A 23,371-nucleotide genomic window follows, 5' to 3' on the forward strand; every position below is an offset into this window, starting at 1 on the left:
GTTTTCTAGCTGGAAAACTGGAGGGTGGGAGTGGAAATCACAGAAGGGAGACACCTGAGGAAGGATCCTTACCTAGGTGCATGAGGTCAAGAGTTTGTCTCTGACATGCATCTGCATGAGACTGACTAGAATCAGTGCAGCAGAACCTTTGAGAATTTTAATAGGACCGAGTGTGAACAAACACTCAAAATGTCTAGGATACAAACAAAAATTGTTCAACATATCAAAGAATCAGGAAAACCTAAAAAATTTTCTAAGAAAAGACACCAACCTTGAGGTGATTCAAATATTAGTATTATTAGAAAAAAACTTTAAAGCAACAATTATACCGTGATCTAAGAAGTAAAAGTGAGCACTCTTGAAATGAATGGGAAGCTGGACTTCAAGCTATATTACAAAGCTGTTAATCATCAAGATAGTATGGTACTGGCACAAGAACAGGCACTCAGATCAATGGAACAGAATAGAGAACCCAGAAATGGACCCACAAACTAATCTTTGCCAACTAATCTTTGACAAAGCAGGAAAGAATATTCAATGGAATAAAAACAGTCTCTTCAGGAAGTGGTGCTGGGAAAACTGGACAGTGACATGCAGAAAAATGAACCTGGACCACTTTCTTACACCATACACAAAAATAAACTCAAAATGGATGAAAGACCTAAATGTAAGACAGGAAGCCATCAAAATCCCAGAGGAGAAAGCAGGCAAGAACCTCTTTGACCTTGGCTATAGCAGCTTCTTACTTAACACGTCTCCGGAGGCAAGGAAAACAAAAGCAAAAATGAACTACTGGGACATCATCAAAATAAAAAGCATCTGCACAGCGAAGGAAACAATCAGCAAAACTAAAAGGCAACCAACAGAATGGGAGAAGATATTTGCAAATGACATATCAGGTAAAGGGTTAGTATCCAAAATCTATAGAAAACTTATCAAACTCAACACCCAAAAAACAAATAATCCAGTGAAGAAATGGGCTAAAGACATGAACAGACACTTCTCCAAATAAGACATCCACATGGCCAACAGACACATGAAACGATGCTCAACACCCCTCATCATCAGGAAAATACAAATCAAAACCACAACGAGATACCACCTCATACCTATCAGAATGGCTAACGTTAACAATTCAGGCAACAACAGATGTTGGCGAGGATGTAGAGAAAGAGGATCTCTTTTGCACTGCTGGTAGGAATGCAACCTGGTGCAGCCACTCTGGAAAACAGTATGGAGGTTCCTCAAAAAATTAAAAATAGAACTACCCTATGACCCAGCAATTGCACTACTGGGTATTTATCCAAGGGATACAGGTATGCTGTTTTGAAGGGACACATGCACCCCAATGTTTATAGCAGCACTATTAACAATAGCTGAAGTATGGAAAGAGCACAAATGTCCATTTACGGATGAATGGATAAAGAAGATGTGTTATATATATGTAATGGAATATTACTTGGCAATCAAAAAGAATGAAATCTTGCCATTTGCAACTACATGGATGGAACTAGAGGGTATTATGCTAAGCGAAATTAGTCAGAGAAAGACAAAAATCATATGACTTCACTCATATGAGGACTTTAAGAGACAAAACAGATGAACATAAGGGAAGGGAAACAAAAATAATATAAAAACAGGGAGGGGGACAAAACATAAGAGACTCTTAAATATGGAGAACAGAGGGTTACTGGATGGGTTGTATGAGGGGGGATGGGCTAAATGGGTAAGGGGCATTAAGGAATCTACTCCTGAAATCATTGTTGCACTATATTCTAACTAACTTGGATGTAAATTTAAAAAAGAAAGAAAGAAAAAAAGTTTTTTAAAGAAATGAATGGGAAGATACAAATTCTCTGCAAAGAAATAGAAGCTATGAAAAAAATACAGACATCTTAGAACAGGAAAACACAGTATCAGAAATAAGATTTATTAGAAAAACTCCTTAGTAGAATAGAGATGACAGAAGAGTCAGTGAACTTCAAAACAGATTAATAGAAAATAGCCTGAGTACAAAAAGGGGGGAAAAAGCCTCAAGGACTATTGGAACAATATGAAAAAGCGTTAACATTCATGTCATAGGAGTTCAGAAGGAGAAAAAGACTTGAGCAGAAAAAAATATCTGAAGGAATAGTGACTAAAAACTTCCTAAATTTTTGAATTTAGAAGTCCAAGGAGCTCAGGTGAATTACTTTTGCACTTTTGTTTTGTTTTTAGAGTTGTATTTACATGCGTTTATTTAATCTTTTCAACAAATGATTCTGGAGCATGTGAACATCTAAGCAAAAATATGAACCTTGACTTAAGTCTCACATCATGTATCACAGTTAACTCAAAAGGGGTTCAATGAGTTAAATGTAAAGTGAGACCAGAAGACTTTCAGGAACTTAGGAGAAAATCTTTGAAACATAGGACTAGACAAAGAGTTCTTAGACTTGACATCAAAGCATGATCCATAAGAGGAAAAACTGATAAATTGGACTTCACTGGAATTAAAAACTTTTGCTCTGCCGAAGACCCCGTTAAGAGGATGAAACAAGACAAGCTACAGAATACGAGAAGATATCTACAAACCACATATCCCACAAAGGACTAGTATCTAAAATATATAAAGTGTTCTTAAAAGTCAACAGTACAAAGCAAAGAAATACAATTAGAACAAGCAGAAGACATGGACAAATCTTTCACCAGTGGGAATACAGAGATGGCAAATAAGCACGTGAATCATCATTAGCCATTAGAGAAACGCCAATTAAGACCATAATGAGATAGCATTATACACATATTAGAATGGCTGAAACAAAGCTAATATGACCACGCGCTGGGGAGGAGGCAGAGCAGCTGGAGCTCTCGTACATTGCTAGCGGAAGGGCAGAATGGTGCAGTCACTTTGGAAAAGTTTGGCAGTTTCTTACAAAATCAAATATACTTACCTTATAACATGGCAATTCCACTTCTAAGTATTTATCCTAGATAAATGAAAACTTAGGTTCACATGAAAGCCTGTACATGAATATTTATGGCAACATTGTTCATAATCCCCCAAAACTGGGGACACTCCAAATATCCTTCAATTGGTCATCCAAACAATGGAATATTACTCAGCAATAAAAAGAATGAACTTCCAGTACACACCGTAACATCTTAAATGCATATGCTAAGTGAAAGCAGGCAGTCTCAAAAGATTACAAACCGTATTATTCCATTTATATGACATCTGGATGAGGCAAAGATACAGAGAACAGATCCGTAGTTGTCATGGGCTGGGGATAAAGATAGGGTCCCTACAAAGGGGAGGCATGAGAGAATTCTTTGGGTGTTGACATTGTTCCATATCCTATTTGTGACTTTTTGTAAGAATCTAAGGGTATTAAAACTCCTAAAACCCTGTAACAAAAATGAATTTTACTCCATGTAAATTTTAAAATAATCTCTTAAATGATACAAAAAAGTGACAGTGACCTTCTCTCCACCCATTCTGAATATCTCAAATCCCACCCACAGAAGGAACCACCACCAGCTCTTTCCCATGCCAGTAGCAGTCAGAGCTGCATCAGTATGAACAACACACAGATGAATCCCCCCTTTTTTTAATCACAAAAATATTATACATGTTGGCTCACAATTTGATATTTTCACTCCATGATAAGACATGGGCCTCTTTTCTGATCAGAGTGAGTCACTTGACCTCATTCCTTTTAAGGGCTGCATAGTGCCTGTACCATATTTTATTTAACCATTCCCTACTGAAGGGCATTCTGAGTGTGTTGAGGTTTTTTTTTTTTTTCCTTTTGCTGCAGTAACCATTCTTGTCTATTTTATCTCTATGGAGTTACACTGTTCCTTCTGTAGGATAGATTTTTTTAAATGTTTTTTTAATTTCCTTTTGAGAGAGGGAGAGAGTGAGCAGGGGAGAGACAGAGAGAGGGAGACAGAAGATCCAAAGCAGGCTCTGTGCTAACAGCAGAGAGCCCAACACGGGGCTCGAACCCACGAACTGTGAGATCATGACCTGAGCTGAAGTTAAACACTTAACCTACTGAGCCACCTAGGCGCCCCTAGATTTTTTTTTTAATTCAAGTTAGTTAACACATAGTGTAGTCTTGGCTCCGGGAGTAGAACCCAGTGATTCCTCTCTTACACATGACACCCAGTGCTCATGTAGGACAGATTCTTAAAAGTGGGCTTTCTGGCTCAAGGGCATGTGCAGTTTTTAGCTTCAGATTGCACCCCCCCCCATAAAGGTAGTACCAATCTACACCTCTTTGCATAGAGTAGAGAACCTCTCATTAGCACTAGATGAAAAAATCACAGGTTTTTTTTTCAATCTGATGGATGAAAAAGGTCCTCCTTGGTCAGTGGGTCCTGGCCATCTTAATGTGAAGTGTCTTTATCTTGCCCCCATATCAGCTCTTTTGTTTGTTTGTTTGTTTGTTTATTTTTGAAAGAGACAGAGTGTGAGTCGGGGGGGGGGAGCAGAGAGAAGGGAGACAGAGAATACCAAGCAGGCTCCAGGTTCTGAGCTGTCAGCATAGTCAGATCTCTTTGTCTTTAACCCAATGCCCACAGCACTTCCCTGCAACTCTCTCTTCCCAGGTCTGGGTCTAACCATGGAGCTTTCCTCTTTAAAACTCTCTATACCTTCCTACTGTATATGCCTTCCTGGGGGTGGGGGTGCATTTAGGGCTTTGTGGATTCTGGCCAAGGTTGACATTTCAGCCTTCCTAAGTTTGCCTGCCACTCGTTCACTTCCTCTGACATCTCCAGCCCCACCCGTGTCACCAGCTTCCCTTGGCACTCTGCACACACTCCTGCTTGCCCTGAATGCACTCTGCATTTCTGAACTCAATCTTGAGCTCCCTGAGAACATCCACATTTTTGTTTTTCTCTATGGAGTATCTGTGCTTGGGGGTCTTGTGGCCTGCAGTGGGTTCCCCACGGAACCCCGCTGTGGTTTGCATGGACAGGTACAAGGGCAAGGCAGGGGGCTGGGTGGTAAGATTGAAGAGTGTGGGTTTGGAGGTTTTACTGCAAGGTCCACCTTTCAGGGGCTGTGGGATTTTGAGCAAATGAGATTCCTTAACCTCGAAGTCTTAATTTCCTCCTTTGTAAGACGAAGTTATTAGTAATGCACAGGGCAGCAAAAGCTTTGTAACTACAAAATGTGATGTAGTTTCCAACAGTACAGTCATAACTTCCTAAGGATGTACCAAAATATACTCATCTGAGTTGCATAGAACAACAGTATATGGGAATGGGATTCTCTCTGTCCCTGGTGAAACCAGTGAGGGCACCAACGCATAGATACGAGAACCCAGAGAGAGCGTGTGCGTAGAATATTGTGAGGAGTCCACCCCACCCCCTGAGAATATACAGGGGCCCTGAGAGGGGAGAGGAAGAAGGGGGATTTGCAAAACACTTTCTTCCAGGAGCACAGCTACAGTTCTGTGAGCCCCCAGCTCAATGGGGTGGGGTCAGGAGGCCTCCCGTGTCCAGAGTCTACAAAGGGGCCTTGTGTGGGACTTCTGGGAGAGCTGGACAGGTGTGCCCTGAAGCTAGGAGACCAGTGCTGGATTAAGGCCACCATGGTTACCACATAACACACCTGTGCTCCCAGAGCCCTGCCTGATGGAGAGGGCAAAGGGACACAGCAGCAAGAGCAGAGGAGGAGCTAAGTCACGGCCAGAGAGACATAGCTGCAGATGAGCATCCCTGGCTCAGTCTCAGACACCTGCCAGCCCCAGATTGGATGGAGCCCACTGAGGCAATGGTAGGAGCCAATCACAGGAGAACCCTGCCTATTCTCCCCACCTTTCCTCCTTCCCAGACCCTAAGCACTTGGGAAAGGACCTCCCACCCCAGCTCAGACACCCTGCATTCAGGGGAGCAGGAGACTTAATACTGACTCAACCTAAAATCTACATCATATTCCAAAGTGACCACAGTGACTGCTAGGACCTGAGAATGACTAGGAAGATACTGAGAATCTTCTGGCTCTATCTGGGGAAGGGTGATGGACTGTAGGAGATCAGGGTCATGCTGTGCTTTGCTCTGTCTAAAACTTGCCAGCCCAGCATTCAGGCTCCTGCAAAGGTGCAGCCCACCTCCTAGGGTGTGGAGAGGCAGTGCCCCCCACCATCCATCTGCATGCTGCTGCCACGTCAGAGTGCACGGCAGCACTTTCTCCAGGGCAGCCATAACCTCATGCAGGGACTGAAGCCCCCTATGCACTTATCCCAGGGCTGGTGGGAGAAGAGTGCACTTGAAGAGAGACGGCAGCGTCTTCATGACAGAAGTGGGCGAGTGTCCTGGGCAGAGAGTGCCAAAAGCCTGAGCAGTAAGACCATAGTTGAGGACTGTGTGGGCATCAGTGGGGTGGTCCTGGGAGTAGATGTCCAGATACAAGGCAGGGGGCACTGGCTGATTTCAGGAGGGGAGGGTTCACCAGATCCTGGAGCGGTGGGGGGTGGAGGGCGGGGGCATCAGCCCAGTTCAGGAACTGGACCACCTGGTCAGACGGGTGCTCGGTGTCGCCAGAAGGCAGCATCATGGGCTCTCCAAGGCTCCCTCAGGCTGGAAGTTTGGAGCAGCATTGATATCACTGCTTCCCAGTGATGGACGCAAATTGGGGTCATCACCCCCACAGGTTCAGGTTGATGGGTGCAGGGTGAGCCCCAGACAATGGGAGTATTAAAGACTCCACAAGTGATTCTAATGTGTGGCTAGCACTGAGAACGCCTGTTCTTGGGCAGCACTTTCTCAAACTTACAAATGTTTGTGAATCTCGTTAAAATGAAGACTCTGATTCTGATGGGGACAGTACTGCTGGTGTACAGACCAACATTTGAGTAGCAAGGATCTAGATCTGCGTTAACCAACATGGAACTGTTAGCCTCATATGTCTGTTTATATTACTTTATGTTTTTATGTAAACTCTCCCCCCCAACATGGGGCTCAAACTCACTATCAGTGAGTCTCATGCTCACTGACTGAGCCCACTGGGATCCCTAGCACGTGACTATTTAAATGTAAACTTGAATGAATTAAAATTAAATTTAAAACTTCAGTTTCTCAGTCATACTAGCCACATCTCAAGGACTCAGCAGCCCCATATCTCATGGCTAGCTGACAGCACAGAGATCATTTCCATCGCTGCAGAAAGTTCTGTCGGATAGCACTCTTTCAGGCAAGTAGCATCTTCTTGACACCCTGTAAGGGTTGTGCTCTGTGCTGCTCCTAAAAATGTGCCTGCTGTCAAAGCATCATTACACTTTCACCTGTGTGTGTGTGTGTGTGTGTGTGTGTGTGTGTGTGTGTCCCCGTCTCCCTCACTACATCAGCTTCCCTTAGTCAGGGTCTACAGTGGATTTACTCACCACACTTATACACACTCTGTATAGTGACAATAATAGTTCATGTATATTATGCACTCACTAAGTGCCAAGGCTCATATTGAATGTTTTACATTTTAATTTGCAACAAGAATCCTATTTTATAAATGGGAAAGCTGGAACTTAGGCCAAAGAACTTGCCCAAGGGAAATTGGTAAACTGTGGAGGGGAGTGTGGAGCCACACAGACTACCTCTGCAGCCAGATGCTCTTCACTGTTATGCTATACTGTGGTGGTTCTCAAGTGAGGACAACTTTGTCCCCCACAGACATTTGGCAGTATCTGGAGACATATTTGACTGTCATGACTGTGGTAAGAAGGAGGCACTACCAGCATCTAGTGGGCAGAGGTTAAACATACTGCAGTGCACAGGAAGGCCCCCAGCAACAAAGGATCATCCAGCCCCACCTGTCAGTAGTGCCAAAGCTAAGTAACTACTGTTTGCCACTCAGTGAGTAGATTATAACAGGGAGAGAATGGTATATAGGAAAGTTGTGGGGTCATACTCCTTACTATGAGAGGGTGTGTGATGTGGTGAATGAAGAGTAGAGGAAAAGCCTGCGTTTGGCAGTGTGACCCTGGACAAGTCCTTTACTCCATGAGATTCTGTGTTCCTGTCTCTGAAATGGGGATTGAAAGCAGGGTTGTGAGGTTCATTAGGAATATGGTATTGCTCTGAAAATCAACACTGAATAAACCTGAGCTGTGAACACTTCTTGGGTGGGGAGAAGTTTCCCTACCTGTTCAGGGGGAGTGAGGGCAGCCCAGAGGTAATAGAGGAAGGAAAATCTAAGCTCTGTGGACAAGGGCTATCCCTCAAACTAATTATTTGTTCTCTGGTGACCACTTGAGAAAGATCTTGCAGAATTCCAGCTGCCCCTGGAGATCTGCAAAGAATCCAAAGTGAGGTGTTTGTGTACATTTTGAATTATAAGAGGGTGCCATGTAATATAATAGTTTTGCTACCTTTTCTCCATCATCTGCTGTAGCTAAAAATTATCTTCAAATTAACAGTGCCTTTCCATCCCCATATCCTTGTAAGGTCCCCATTATATTACCTGGCGGTTACTGGACAGCAGCTGTCTCTATGCTCAGAGATGGACTTTGGTCACTGCCTTCTGCTTAGAGGCTGTTTTAATTGCACGGACAGTGGCAGTTAAGCAAATGGACTTTGAGTCCAAGCATGTGTATCACAACTCTGTGTCCTTGAACCTGTCTCTGGCTTCCTGGGTCTCTACTTTGAGATGTAGGGATCAGGGTGGGCAGCTTGGGAATGTCTGCCAGCCTTTACATGTGAAGGCTGGGCAGCTGCACCTGAAGTTCAGCAAAGAGCCTGGCAAAGCATCAAATGCCTGGGGCGCCCCCAATAAATGTGCTTGCATGTGACCAGGTTCCTGACCTCACACATCCAAATCCCAATACAATTCACAGTCATTTTTAAAAATGTTTAGGTTTATTTTATTTTTTAGTTTATTTATTTTGAGAGAGAGAGAGCAGAGGAAGATCAGAGAGAGGAAGAGAGAAAGAGAATCCCAAGCAGGCTCCACACTATCAGCACAGAGCCTGACAAGGGGCTTGAACTGATGAACCATGAAATCAATTACCTGAGCTGAAATCAAGAGTTGGAGGTGTAACCAACTGAACCACCCTGGTGCCCGACATGCATTGATTTTTGTTTATAAATGCTTTTTCACAGATTTTGCCTATGAGCAACAGAGTCTTAAAGCAGTTATAGCTAGTGCTATAACAAGAAAAAAACCAGGCAGACCCCAGGACCCCCCCTGGGAAAAAGACTCACATCAGTTCCCACTGTGGAGGCCTGCACAAATCCCTGCCCTGGGACAAGGACTCACCACTCTCCCCTGGTGAATATGCCGTGACATTGAGAAACCTGACTCCATCGGCCCTTTCACCAGGACTGAATCACTTATACAACCATGACTTCGTTATCAGTGTTGTTTGCCCTTCGTGGGTGAGCAAGTGTAAGATGTTCCCTAGAGACTTCCCACAATACCAGGGTAAAGGGCACAGTCTTGGCCTTCACAGGTTCTCACCTCTTATGATAGAAACAAGCTACCAGGACCATTTAAAACAACAGTGGCATTTTTTTTCCTGCCATGGGGGTTTGAAGATCACGAGAGAGACAATCTGTAGGTCTGAAGGTGGGTTTCAGGAGCTGGGGTGAGGAGGAGACCCTGGCAGCGCCTCCTGACCTTGGAATAGGGAACAGCGGTAAAGACAGTTTGGCCCCAATGGCCAGGAAAGAGGCTCCCAGACATAGTAGCTGCCCTCCTTGAGAGCTCCATTTTGCCAGGGGGCTGTGAAGAGAGTGTTTAGAGAGGCAAGTTCTCTGCCCTTGCTGATCTTTGGGGTCTTATTTAGGAGAGGAAATGGAGAACGGATTCAGGATAAGCCTTCAGAGGTTGGAGGGAAGAGGGAGATTCTTGGGGTGATGGAGGACAGCAGTAGGAAGGCAAGTGGGCCAAGGACCTCAGGATGCTTTTGAGGTCTGAGGGGAAGTGAAGAGGATAGGAAGCTTCTGCTGACCAGGGAGAGGGCATCCTTGAGAGAACCCTCACTCCCTCTGGCAGTAGCCTTGCCTAACTGCAGTGTGGAAATAGCTCCACAGTGCAGACTTGCCCGTTTCTGTATTTCGACAGGGACCCGGACTCCTTCCTGGTTGCTATCCAAGCACCAAGCGAATCCCGGTTATTTTAGAGTAGTTTTTGTGGGTTGTTTTTGCTTTTGTTTTTAATTTTTACTGAAGAGTGATACATATGCAGAGAAATACACAGATCATGTGTGTCTCAGTGAATTTTCACACACCAAACACACCAGACAAGAAACAGAATGAGACCAGTACCCCAGAGGCCCCTTGTGTTTCCTGCCAGCAGGCTCTGGAACTCATTCCCAGACTGTGGAATATGTGCTAGCTGTCGAAGGATCCCTCAATCTCTGATTGCCCTTGCAGGAGACCCGGTGTGCAGTGCACTGGAGAGATGTGTTAGATTAGAAACAGCCTTCCTGTCTGTAGACTCAGCACTTGCCAAAGGGCCTGGTGCCTCGTGGGCACTCACCAGGTACAGTTGATTCTTATTATGTGTAGTAGTTATGCTCCATAAAGTTGCTGTGAACAGTGAATTAGTGAATACTGAACCATAGCTCCTAGAAGAAAGAGTAGAAATCAGAGCTAGTGGGCCTCTGATTACAACATTTTGTCAAATGATCAGCAATACCCTTGTTTTATTTGTGTTTGTGTTTAAGACACTGTATTGTATGTATTGTTGATTAATTATCATCCCACTCACAGCCAACAAAACTGAAACTCATGCCTGAATGAAGTTCATTTGATACACGTATTTCCTCTGTGACACACCTAACAGCCTTTTTGTGGTCAGGAACACCAAACAGCACTTTAGCACTAGACGTGGGGGCTATTTTACAGTAAAATCACCCCCAAAACCCCATAAAAATGCAAAAAATGTGGCATCAAGTATACCTCAGAAAGGACATTTGTTCACAGTATGAGAGCAGAAACAGGAAAGAAACAGAGTCTCATCAGCTGGGACCGTGCTTGTCCAAAGACTCGAATTTTTCACTTCTCTGCACATGTCTGCAAATGACCATGAATGGTCATAAGAACTGGTGTGGGCGTTACAAATACATTATAGTGAGTAGGCAAATTCACAAATATGGAATCCGCAAACAGTGAGGACTGACTGTATTGGTTAAATGGGAAAGGTAGGAATGGCAATTAGTTCAATCTGGAGGTGGAAATAGAACACAGCCCATCACACATCATTCAGAATGGGAGCTTACTCTGTGAAAAGCCCTCACTCCCCAAACGCTCAGCACAGTTTTGAGACAAATGAATTAAAAGACATTTGAGACAAATGAATTCACACAAGAATTAAAAGCCCAAGTTCCACTGTAAGATCACCCAGCCTGGCTCGTGGACAGAACTGGTGAAGAGCGACTGCAGACTTTGCAGGCATGTATTGATCAGGGGCTATCTGTGTAAGCTGAGATGGATAATCACTCAGTAAATGCTTAAAAAAACACCAAACCCTCAGCTTTCATATAGGAAGCCTGGCATATAGGAGCATGTGGGTGGCTCAGTCAGTTAAGCATCCTACTGTTGGTTTTGGCTCAGGTCATGTTCTCACAGTTCATGAGTTCAAGCCCCATATTGCGCTCTGTGCTGACAGCGAGGAGCCTTCTTGGGATTCTGTCTCCCTCTGTGTCTCTGCCTCTCCCCTGCTCATTCTTGATCTCTCCTCTCAAAAAAAAAAAAATATATATATATACGTATATATAAATATATATGTGTGTGTGTGTGTATAAACATTTAAAAAAAAAAAAGAAGCCTGACATAAACCCTTAACATAGGTGAGGTCCCATGTGTCCCCAGAGCCCAGGACCCCACCCCCACTCCAGCAATCCCCTTAGTGTGTGTTTACACACGTCATCACCTCCATGTAAACCAGATCTGTGGCAGAGGACCTGAAGGGGAGGCAGAAACGGAGGATGTTTGTTGTTATTGAAACACCTAGGCACTGTTCTGGCTTCGGCTAATTGTGACAGATGTTAATGATACATGCACGTTAGATCAGAAATCTTAGAGCGTAAACTCAGGCCTCTCCTTCCACAAAGAATGTTTTGCAAAGCTGGGAATGAGCCATTGATACATATTTTTAAGATATTTAAAATGACAGCGTAACGGAAAAAGATTCCAAGAAGCGTGCCAAAGTGTTAGCACACTCTCCTGGGTTATTGATTTATGGGAAATTTCCTTCTCCTTTATACTTTCATCTGTTTTCTAAATTTGTACAATGTGCATGTGTACTTTTATAAACAAGGAAGACATTTTGCGAGAGGAAAAAGATTCATAAAAATTGTGGCTCCAAAAATTTTCAAGAGACGTAAGAATCCTGCTGTCCCACTGTGTGTTGGCTTAGGGCGTAGATTTGCTTTATTTTTCTCAGCCAAAGGGCAGGAAATCCTGGTAGTTTACATCGTACAGCTCATTGCCTCTCACCCAGAAGACAGTCTTCATGACAACTCCCACCTTCCAGACTCAGCTGTCCTGCATGTCATATGGGATGTAGACCACTGTTGGAGTCCCAGCCTCAATCCCTCAGCGGGTCCTTATAGAAGTCTTTCCAAATGAAAGAAACAGTACCTCAAGGCTGAATTGTAATAGGCACCAAAAAGGGGGGGAACCCATCACTGACTAGCAAGTCAAAATGGAGTAGTAAGAAGCATCTGCCTCCCAGAGGGCTGGTTGAATATATCTCTAGAAATGGTTTCACACTGAGGATCTTCTGAATGGTTAATTTTAAGTCTTCCTGTATACAAATAGCTCGGTTAAAATGCCAAACATGTGTCCAGAAACTGTGTGGTTTTCTTCCCCATTGTATTTAGAGTTGTGTGTGATGGGGTATTTTCAGAGTGATATATATGGTAGGCTCCTGGGCAGATGGATGAAAATTGGGCTGCCATCTTGGGCAGTGTGTAGCTGCATCAGGGCCTGTCTGCTAGCCAGCTGTCCACAGGGCATAGTGTCTACAGGGAGGAACAGAGTGCTATTCTAGAGAGTGTGGCTTCAATGGGCACTGGGTTACTTGGGCCAGGCTCGTCCATGGCCTTGTTCAGACCTTGCTGGCCTTCCCACCCTCCCCAGCCCATGTGGGGCACAGCACATGCAGAGATGGCTAGGAGGAGGCCCCTGCCCTGATGGTGTGGCTCATGAGAAGACCAGGACACGCAGAGCATCAAGAGTTAGTCTGCTTGGACTATCGCAGATCATGTCCTCAGGAACCAAGAGTCAGCCCGGCCACCTGGCCCAGTTAAAGGCTGGGAGACATCCCGGTGCTTGCTTCTGTTTTCTTATCATGGGAGAGGACACTGGTAAAGGGCTCATTGGTCTCCACCATGTCCTGGCTAGGATTTGACCAAAGTCTGCATCTCTTCTCAAGTGGGACTAACAACAACAAAATAACAACAGCACCCTTTGCGAGGGCAGCTCACACTCTTTAGCTTACAAGATGCCAGGCACTGTGCTAAGTGCCTTCCGTGGCTTATATCTTATTACACCTTCACCATCACGAAGGAGGTGTAGACAGTGCATGATCTCTTTCGGTCTTCAGTCACATTAGGAGAGGTACACACTGCTCCTTTCCTCATTTGACACCGAAATTGAGTCACAGAAAGATTCTGGAATTTGCCCCAAAGCACCTTGCTAGCCCGAGGCCTTAATCTTAGACATGGAGGCCCCAGGGCCACATCAGTAGCTGCTCTGTTTCCTGGCCCCAAGGAGGAAGCAGTCCTCATTACCACAGCCTACTGAACCAACCACAAGAACAAACCCTCTTGGAAATGAATGCTTGAACAATAAATATACTTTTTAAACCAAACCCTTGAAGAAGGAGAATGTGTTAAGAAGAAAGAAGGAATCTGGAGAAAATCTAATGTATAAACTTCTCATAGCCTCCCCCTCTGACAGAATCGTGTCCTCAAAATAACAGCAAAAAAAATAATTTTCCTGATCAAAAGTTGCCCTCATGTGAAATTAAGTTATTTAGGGCAAGCGTTGTGGCTGTTACAGCTTCCTGCATTGAAAGTGTTGTGTCTTCCAGAAGTTTTACTCTATATATGCTGTACAGCAGATCAAATTTGCTGTCTTCCTTTCCAGGGGAGATGTGTTTGGGGGAGTCCATCTCTCTCAGACTCTCTGTAAAGGAGATCACACAGATACAGACATGAATCAGTGGTTTCCTGTGCGTGAGAAACGCTCCTGGGCTGTTGGTTGCAAACCCAGGCACACCCGACTGCTTAAAAACCTGTTGTCAAGTGGGGAGGAGAAATTGAGATGTCAGAGCCCTTTAGCCAAATCCCCAGAAGATTAAGGTTGTCTGTGTATTGAGGCAGAAAGGAGTAAACAAAGGAGTGTTTTCAGCTCCTTTTATTTAATCTGCTGCCACATCTATATTAGCCTGGGATTAATGACATTTTGAACGTGTTTAATCTCAGAAGCTTTTTTTATGGTTGAACCTTGACCCTGAATATTCATGCAGTAGAGCGGTCACACAGTAAGATACTTGGCACCTGCAACCTGCCTTATCCTGCACATTACCTGTGTCTTCATTCCTCTCCCCTCCCTCCCCTTGTGGAGTATAGCACATGCCCCACAGTCCTTGCCCCTGCTGTGGCACCATGTGCAGGGAATGGGAGTGCAGACCAGAGTGGCCAGCTGGGCAGCTGGGTCTTCTGCCACAGAGCAGAATAGCTCTTTACCCAGCCGCTCTGCCTGCGCTCACCTGGCACAGGCACTTCCATGTGGGCTCTGTGAGGCTCCAGGTGGAATCCCGGGCCTCTCTGAACCATGGTAGGAAGCTTCCTTCCCAGTGCCTGGAATTTCTCCCACCATTCCTGTGCCCTCCACCCATGAGGCTGGTCCTGAACTGTCCTGTGAAAGGATCTGGAGGCCGTCAGGGTCCCTCTGGCCCACTCGCATTCCTGACATGACAAGGAATGAAGGGGTGAGGAGAGAGCACCGAATACCGAATACAAGGAGAGGCCACCACTCAGGGAAAAGAAATAGGAACCAAAGAAGAAAAATGGTTGCTGAAAGATCTCGGCCGTGCGCCTGACCCAGTGCTTGGTGGCACTGCTGTTGTAGGTTGTTTGATGTCACACTGGCACAGCAGGGCGTGGGTGCAGAGCTCACTCTGTCCCATGAACCTGCCCATGAATGCCTGACACAGGTGTACACACTCACACACAAAGTACAGCTGCCCACTGACAGGTAAAGCCGAGGCCAGTGACCCTTCTTTGCTTGCAAAGAAATCTGCCAGCATGCTCTCCATGTAAGGAAAGAAAAGCCACCTCTTGCCAAGCCGAACCTAGCTGCATTGTTTACAAGACCGCAGTTCCTATGACCAAACTGGACAGAATAGGATTTGCCTCTGGTCCAGTGAGCTGTCAGCCTTGAGCCTGGTCTAGGAGGGCCCCCAGCCTTGCTGTAGGCCTCCATTTTATTTTATTTTTTATTTTATGTTTGAGAGAGAGAGGATGCAAGGGAGTCGGAGACAGGAGGGGCAAGCAAGAGAGAGAGGGACAGAGAGAGAGAGAAGCAGGGCTCACCCAAAGCAAGACTCAAGCTCACCAATGTGGGGCTGGAACTCAGGAACTGTGAGATCATGACCTGAGCCCAAGTCCGATGCTTAACAACTAAGCCACCCAGGCGCCCTTGCTCTAGGCCCCTGATCTGCATGGTCCCCAGGAATGCTACATAGCCCCTGTATAACCTTTTCCAGTGAGTTTTTAAATACTTTTTTTTTGGCCCAAATAGGGTATAGAAATTCCTCAGAGCTGTCTTGTACCCTCGTGGTGAGAATGACACATGTGTCACTTGCCCTACACAGACCTGAGGGGCTGGAGAGCCACCCAGAGCACTGGGAGGTGCGGGGCCACTGTGGCATTTCGTAGCTGCCATTCAGCCTCTAGGTTAAAACTTGGGATGGAAATTTTCTCTCTGTGTATCTGTAGTCTTAACAGAATTATTCAGAATATTCTGTTGACTGAGGTAATGAGTTTAAACCTGTAGTAAAATCCCTCTCTCCAGTCAGCCTGTGCTGTGGCAAAGGCTCCTGAGCAGCAAGCATGTGCAGGACAGAGCAGGGAGGACGGCACCACCACACATCTCATTCTGGCCAGGACCAAATGGAAGGTACAACTGTCATTGAGTGTGAGGAAAATATCAAAGGAGAAGTGGAAAGAAATCTTCTTTAAAAAACAGTTAAAAGTCCAGGGGCACCTGGGTAGCTCAGTCGGTTAAGCATCTGACTCTTGGTTTTGGCTCAAGTCATGATCTCATGGTTTGTGAGTTCGAGCCCCCACATCGGGCTCTGTGCTGTTGGCATGGAGCCGGCTTCAGATCCTCTGTCTGTCCCCGCCCTTCCCCCTCCCTGCCCCCTGCTGCTCACTAGCACACTCTCTCTGTCTCTCTCTCTGTCTCTGAAAAATAAAAGAAAAAAGTTAAAAGTCTAGAAAGACCATGAGGTTTCCCTGGAATGAGAGATTGAGATTAAGGTAAGAGAAATGCAGACTTTCTGTAAAACATGGAACCACCTTCTGTGTGCTAGGCAATCACTGGGTTCTCCAGATGAGATATAAAACGTAAAACAACATCATAAATGAGCTAATATTAGGACACTACATGGTGCATAGTCTGCAGAGTGTGTCTGTTAAATAAATAAGAAGTTCTAATGACTGAAAGCGTGTATCAGTGAGGCAGACAGTGAGCCAAGAAGTGGGGTAAATCTCTTAAAAGAGATTAGGAGAGGGAGAGCATATTCATCTAGGCTGACCAGATAGACTGACCAGAGTAGGCTTCATGGAGGAGGCAGCATCTGGGCAGGCCCTTCATGGGCAAGTAGGGATGATTCTGGAACAGGGTGTCTAATCCCTGTCACCTCCTGGACTGTGGCCATAGCCTCCTTCCTCACCTCACAGCCCCTATCCCTCCCCAGTCTGACTTCCTCTCCACACAGCCTTCAGAATGTGCCCTTGGTTCAAACCCCAGGACTCCCCATTACGGACAGGAAAAAGGCCAAGAAGACCCTTCTCAGTCTGTCCCTTCATGATCCATCAGCCCCTCTCAGCCAGCCTGCCTACTGCTCTGCCTTCTGTCCCTTCTACCTAGGAGGCCTTACAGTGCCCCTCTGTTCAGCCTGGAAGGTTCCTTCTCCAGGTCCCAACCCAGACAGCACCTCACCCACCACCTACCAGTGTTAGGCCCTTCATCCACCCAGCACTTGGTAAACTGTAGCATCTTCCAATTTCCACTACAGTTGATTGTTTGTGTTTAGTTTCCCACACTAGATTTTGAGATTTTGAAAGAACAGGACAGTTGGCTGCTTATTTTTCCACCTTAGCATTTAGCACAGTCCTTGCACATAGGAAATGCCAAAGGGAGGGAGGGAGGGAGGAAGGACAAAGGGAAGGAGAAGGAGGAGAGCAGAAATGTTGAGATCTGGCTAATAGAAATGATTGTACATTTAGAAGTAGTCTGAGCAAATCTGAGTTTTGAAGTCAAGCGTGGAACAGAGAGAACATTTTGAAGAAGGAGCGATGAAGGCTGAGGGTCAGGAGCAAGGAGGAATTCCCAGGTTTGGGAGCAAGAGTCCGACAAGGACCCTGGGCAGGAGGGAGACACCCAAGGAGGACAGGCCTCCCAGGCAAGGTTAACGCAGTTCCATCAGTACGAGGGGTAGAGCAGGTAGAGAACATGGAGACCTCAGGATTTACAGTTCAGTGGTTGGGTGGATGGAGAGAGCAGCGCTCATGTTGTGGCTGGGTCAGGCATTAGCTGAAGAGACACAGGCAGAGGCCATTGGAGGTGGAGGGTGGAGGAGAACAGAGGACTCGGGCTTCAAGGGGATGATGAGGCTCAGTGGAGACAGTTCTTTTCAAGCTGTTTGAGACCCAAGCACTTTGCAAAGCAGCAGAGAAGAGGTCAGCTGCCAGGGAGAGCCTGAAGAAGCAAGAAGGGGCAAGGGGTGAATGAAAGAGATAGAGCAGGGCTCCCTGGGGACCAGCAGGGTGGAGGCTTCAGGGAGCAGCCAGGAGAAGAGTGGGAGCCATTCCCGGCTGTCCAGTCCAGGAAGAGGTCAGCATGTGAAGCCAGAGGCCCTTCTCAACTCTGACGAGAGACCGAAGCTTGCAGGGCAGGGGACAGGAGCCCTGGTTTGGTGACTGGGGAGCTGAGAGAAAGTCTGCAGGTTAAACCGGAGACAGAAACAAGAACAAATAGAGTAATATCCTATCACGTCAGAGCCAGGGGTGGTGTATGTCAAGCCACCAAGAACGAGAGGTCATCACAGATATCTGCACGCATTGCTGCAACATGGGCCCTGCCTTCACCTTGCTGACCAAGGTGCACTGTGTAGAAGGGAAAGCGGTCAGGGGCCAGGCATCTGGGGATACACTTCTGTCTTTGTTTTCTGAGGTAGCAGGCAAACATTCAGAAAGGCGGGCTTGTGGGGAACCTTTGGATTCGGTGTACTTTTTTTTTTTAATGTTTATTTATTTTTGAGAGAGAGGGAACATGAGCGGGGGAGGGGTCCAGAGGGAAGGAGACAGTGGATCCAAAGCAGCCTCTGTGCTAACAGCAGAGAGCTCGATGCAGAACTTGAACTCACAAACTGTGAGATCATGACCTGAGCCGATGCTGCTTAACCAGCTGAGCCACCCAGACACCCTCGATTCGGTGTACTTTTGATATGCCTGTGAGAAGCCACTATTTAAGTCATAGATTTCCTTGAAGAGTGTAAGCTTGCTTCTTTTTTCTGTGGATAAAGATAATAAATTTTCATCAAAGAAAATATGCAAATACAGAGATAAAAAGAGGGACTCGTAGAGGCTCTTAGGTGGCTCAGTCAGTTAAGCATCCAACTTTGGTTCAGACCATGATCTCACAGTTTGTGAGTTCAAGCCCTGCATCATGCTCTGTGCTAGCAGCTCAGAGTCTGGAGCCTGCTTCAGATTTTGTGTCTCCCTCTCTCTGCACCCCTCCCATACTCACACTCTGTCTTTCTCTCTCTAAAAAATAAATAAACATTAAAAAAAATTTTTTTAGGGGCACCTGGGTGGCTCAGTCAGTTAAGCATCTGACTCTTGATCTCGGCTCAGGTCATGCTCTTACATTTGTGGGTTCAAGCCCTGCTTTGGGGCTCTGTGCTGACAGTATAGAGCCTGCTTGGATTCTCTCTCTCCCTCTCTCTCTGCTCCTACCCTGCTCACACTCTATCTTTCTCTCTCAAAAATAAAAAAATAAAGAAACATTAAAAAAAATTTTTTAATAAACAAAGTCACTATTTCTGTTCTGTCTAGAACATTAAGGAAACCAACTGTGGCTAGTTTTGGTGTCACTCTCCACAAAAGGAAGGTTATGCTTACAATTAAAAAAATAATAATAGTGTGTCTACAAAACTTCCAAGAAAATCAGGAATCACATAGTATGTACTAGCCCAAAATGCCAGGCTTATATTAAAGAAATCTTATTTATATACTGATTTTTATCTCATTCCAGAAAGTATCCTGTGGGAGGAATGTGGCTTTTAAATGTGCATATAGGAGCAGTTGCATTTAATTTTTTGTGGCTCAGACTAGAGGAGCATCATCTCTTTGATGCATCTTTAAGTGAGAAAACCAAGTCCCCTGAAGAAAAGCAATGGTCTCACCAGAGAAGCTTCCCAGACCCTCTCTCCTCCTCCCTCATACACCCTGGCCTCCAGCTCCTCTGCACAGTGTTCTCTGTGTGGGAGAAGCCAAAGGTGAGACTGGACAAGGGCTGGGATGTTTTGCATAAACTTGTGTCTTTACCCACAGAAAAGGGTCCACCTCCTGCAGCCGAGGGCCAGCCTGCACCACCCTGGATCACCATTGCTCGGCAGAAACGGCGAGGGACCCCCCACCAGCCCCCTAACCAGGAAGACAAGCCTGGGGTCCGTACCCTGAAGTCAGAAATAGGAAAGCAAGCCAAGGCGCCCGAGAGAGCCCAGGTGCTTAGAGCAAATGCTTTCTGTCTCTATAGATAGAGGGTGGGACCAGCCAGCTAGAGCTGAGGCCCAGCACCCCACACATTCTGCATGTTCATTGTAGAGACCCTTGCCTCTGACGATTGCTAATGGGTGCCCTTGGTGTGAGCTGGACTGTTAGAAGTGGGTGGATTGCTTAGGCAACTCGCTGCGCCCTGCCCCCTGGGCAACACAGCTCAGCATCTGGAGAAATGGAATGGGGTTAAAATAACTTCTCAGATGCGTGGTGACCATGTCAGCAGCTCCATCTCGGCTCGTTGCACGGTAATGGACAAGCCCTGCTTTTGCTGCTATGCTGGCCACCTGCTGGGGCTTCTTGTTCCTCATGTAGGGCTGCAGGGCTGGAACCTGGGTTTCCACTTCACACTCTGCACTGAAACAGCTTTCTCAACCCCAGGCATCTATGCTCACAAGCAGGACGAGACCCTCAGCTTCTGTATTCCCCCTAATAGCCACCATGATAAACCTATAAGCGTGTTTCAGCCATGTGAGGAAATGAGCCCCAGCCTCCAACAGCATCTGTTTTCCTTTGTTTGAACCCAAACCTCCATCGTACCCAGCCCTGAAACTCTGCATGCAGACTAAGGGAATTTCTAAAGTGAATACTAACCATTTGGGGCATCCATGTTCATACCAGGTGTCATAAAAATTTCAAAACTATTTCCAAACAATTCATTATGACTTTTAAATGGAATCCCTGCCATCCGACACGCAGGGCTGAGGCCAGGTGTAGGGACAGGGCAGAAGCCACGACGTCTGTGTGGGCGTAGCAGAAGGCCCCACACTCGCCTGAGTCTGACATTCTAAAGGCTCCTCTCAGCAAGGGCACAAATTAGAGCTCTGCCAAGAAAGTACCGGTGGCATGACTCAGCTCAGCAGAGAAGTTCTGTGGCCCCGCTGCTGTTGGTTATGTTTGCCCCCTCTCAGAGTGTCGGTGACCAGACAGAGGGTGTCTCTCTTGTGTCCTAATAGGAGCCCATGAAGCAAGCTGACTTTGTCCGCAGCAAGTCTTTCCTGATTGCTCCTGCCAAACCCACTGTGGACCGGAGGCAGGGGACAAAGCTTCGCCTCCAGGAGGGGCTGCAAAGAGGAATCTCCTTGTCCCATCAGAACTTGGGTATGAAACCTGCAAGCAGTACCAAATACAGTAAAACCTTGTTTTGCGAGCACAGTTTGTTCTGGGAACATGTTTGTAATCCAAAGCACTCATATACCAAAGCAAATTTCAAGAACCATTGGCTCAGTTGTGACTATGTGATGTTCGGCATCATGAACTACTCATGTTGCAAGACATCGCTCGTTTATCAAGTTAAAATTTATCAGAAATGTTTATTCATCTTGTGGAACACTTGGGACACTCGCAGAACAAGTTACTTACAATCCAAGGTTTTACTTTGAAATATGTTTCCAGAACTGGTCCTGCTTTTCTTGTTTTCTTTTCTGAATTACTTTGCCACATTGATTTTTTAAATGGCTTTTGCTGAGATGTCACTTCCATGTCATAACACTCACCCATTTCCAGTGTACAATTCAGCAAGTGTATATTGACAATAAGTGTATATTTACTGACTTGTACAACCATCACAATCCAATTTTAGAACACTTCCCTCACCCTAAAAAGAAACTCATGCCCATTTACAGTCATTCACCGTTCCCAACCCCAGGGCTAGGTAACCACTAATCTACTTTCTGTCTCCATATACTTGCCTTTGGGGACATTTCTTATAAATAGAGTCATAAAATATGTGTTCTTTTATAGGTAGCTTTCTTTCACCGAGCATAGTGTTTTTGAGAATCATCTCTGCTACGCATCGGTATTTTTAAATCTATTTTTAATAGATTTAATAGATTTAAAATACACACAACAAAATCTACCATCCTAGCCATTTTTAAGTATACAGTTTGGCAGTGTTAAGAATATTTGCACTGTTGTGCAAACTGATCTCCAGAGTTTCTGCAGTTTTATTCTGAAAGTTTCTCTTACCTCACTGTGTTGCTGGAACCATTTTGAACCTACCGTTCTTAAGTCTTTTTATTACACAAATTATTCTATGCTTGAATCTTCTTTACGTGTTTACACATTAATAGATTTTGTGTTTGAGACCACAGCTAAGACCTTGACGTATATTTTAAAGAAACGCAAGAGGCTTAAGTGGAAATCCAAACTCATTTCTCATGTTTCTGTTTGTTTTGTCTTCTTTCCAGCGGCTCAGTCTGCAGTGATGACGGAGAAAGAATTGCATCAGCTGAAGAGAGCCAGTTATGCCAGTGCAGATCAGCCATCCTGGATGGAACTTGCCAGAAAGAAATCTCAAGCTTGGAGTGACATGCCCCAAATTATAAAATAGGCTGACAGCCTGCTGCTAAAGAACGTCCACTACCTTGACGGGTCATTTACTTAAAAACTGCCAGTGAATCAAGGCAAAAAACTGTGAAACCGAAGAGTGATTTTATCAAGTTATGGGAGAGCAAGCCTGGGAAAGAGGAAGGAACCAGGCCAACAAAGACAGACACACAGCCACAATCCTGGGCCAGAGGTGCCCTAAAACAAGAGCACCATTGAAAAGGGCCAGGAACAAGGTCCTGTGCCCAAAGGTATGAATGTGAGTCTTTGAGAATTGCCTTGATAAAGAGGGCTTGACAGGAAGAAAACAGAAGTGAGCAGTGAAAGCCTTAGTCGGAAGCGCCTGCAAGGACAAAGGGGAAGGTCTTCCAGGAGAACGTGTGTCTGTGCTTCCACCTGAGGTCAACTTGTGTCTCCGGGTGTGGTCTTGCCTGTGGATCCTGTCTTCTTTCAATGTTTACTATTAGGCATGACATTTTTGGTAAAACAGGGATGCCGTTTCCAAGAGCAGCTATTAAACAGTTTTCCTGAAGACAGTCTCTCTAAGAAGGAGCAGAAGGAACATAGCCGGGTTCATCAATTCATAGACTGTTTCCAAAAATAATTTTTAAACTTTTCCACAAGGCATCTGTGTCCTTAACCATTGCACAATGCATTGCCTGTTCAATAAAAGGTTTCAAACATGCCTCTGTCCTATGCGTAAATGTTCTTTCTAGTCACACTTGGAGAATGTCCTCCAGCAGTGAGTGAAATGTGATGTGTGGAGTTTCAGTTAGTATATGTATCATTCAGAGTCTCAGTTGGGTTGATTTGGGGGTTTGGGTTTTTTGAGATTCTTTTTTTCCAATAAAATTTTCAGTGTTTATTTTTGGAAATCAGAAGATAATGTAGGTTTTTTTTCTACATCTACTTGGTGCAACATCTTAAAACATAAAATTTCTAAAAAAGTTGTAATTCTTTAGCATCTAATTAATCTAACCTGCACATTTCTACCGAAAACTAGGTTATCAGTGTATTAGCCAGGATGACCCATG

The 23,371-nt window shown here is 45.3% G+C and overlaps 1 protein-coding gene across 1 annotated transcript in view; it reads left to right on the top strand.

Annotated features, from left to right (window-relative positions):
• The window catches only part of CRACDL (CRACD like), a 137,943-nt gene extending 114,948 nt beyond the window's left edge, over positions 1-22,995 (top strand). Inside the window, exons 8-10 of the mRNA XM_047068873.1 lie at positions 19,785-19,957; positions 20,966-21,110; positions 22,199-22,995. Coding sequence (XP_046924829.1) covers positions 19,785-19,957; positions 20,966-21,110; positions 22,199-22,341 — 461 coding nt within the window. The 3' untranslated portion in view covers positions 22,342-22,995. The remainder of the gene's footprint in view (positions 1-19,784; positions 19,958-20,965; positions 21,111-22,198) is intronic.
• Positions 22,996-23,371: the final 376 nt, after the last annotated feature.

Source organism: Lynx rufus, unplaced genomic scaffold (assembly GCF_022079265.1).
Source record: "Lynx rufus isolate CCGP_SWC_20201006 ecotype Redwood Valley unplaced genomic scaffold, mLynRuf1.p SCAF_8, whole genome shotgun sequence".
NCBI classification, from domain to species: domain Eukaryota; kingdom Metazoa; phylum Chordata; class Mammalia; order Carnivora; family Felidae; genus Lynx; species Lynx rufus.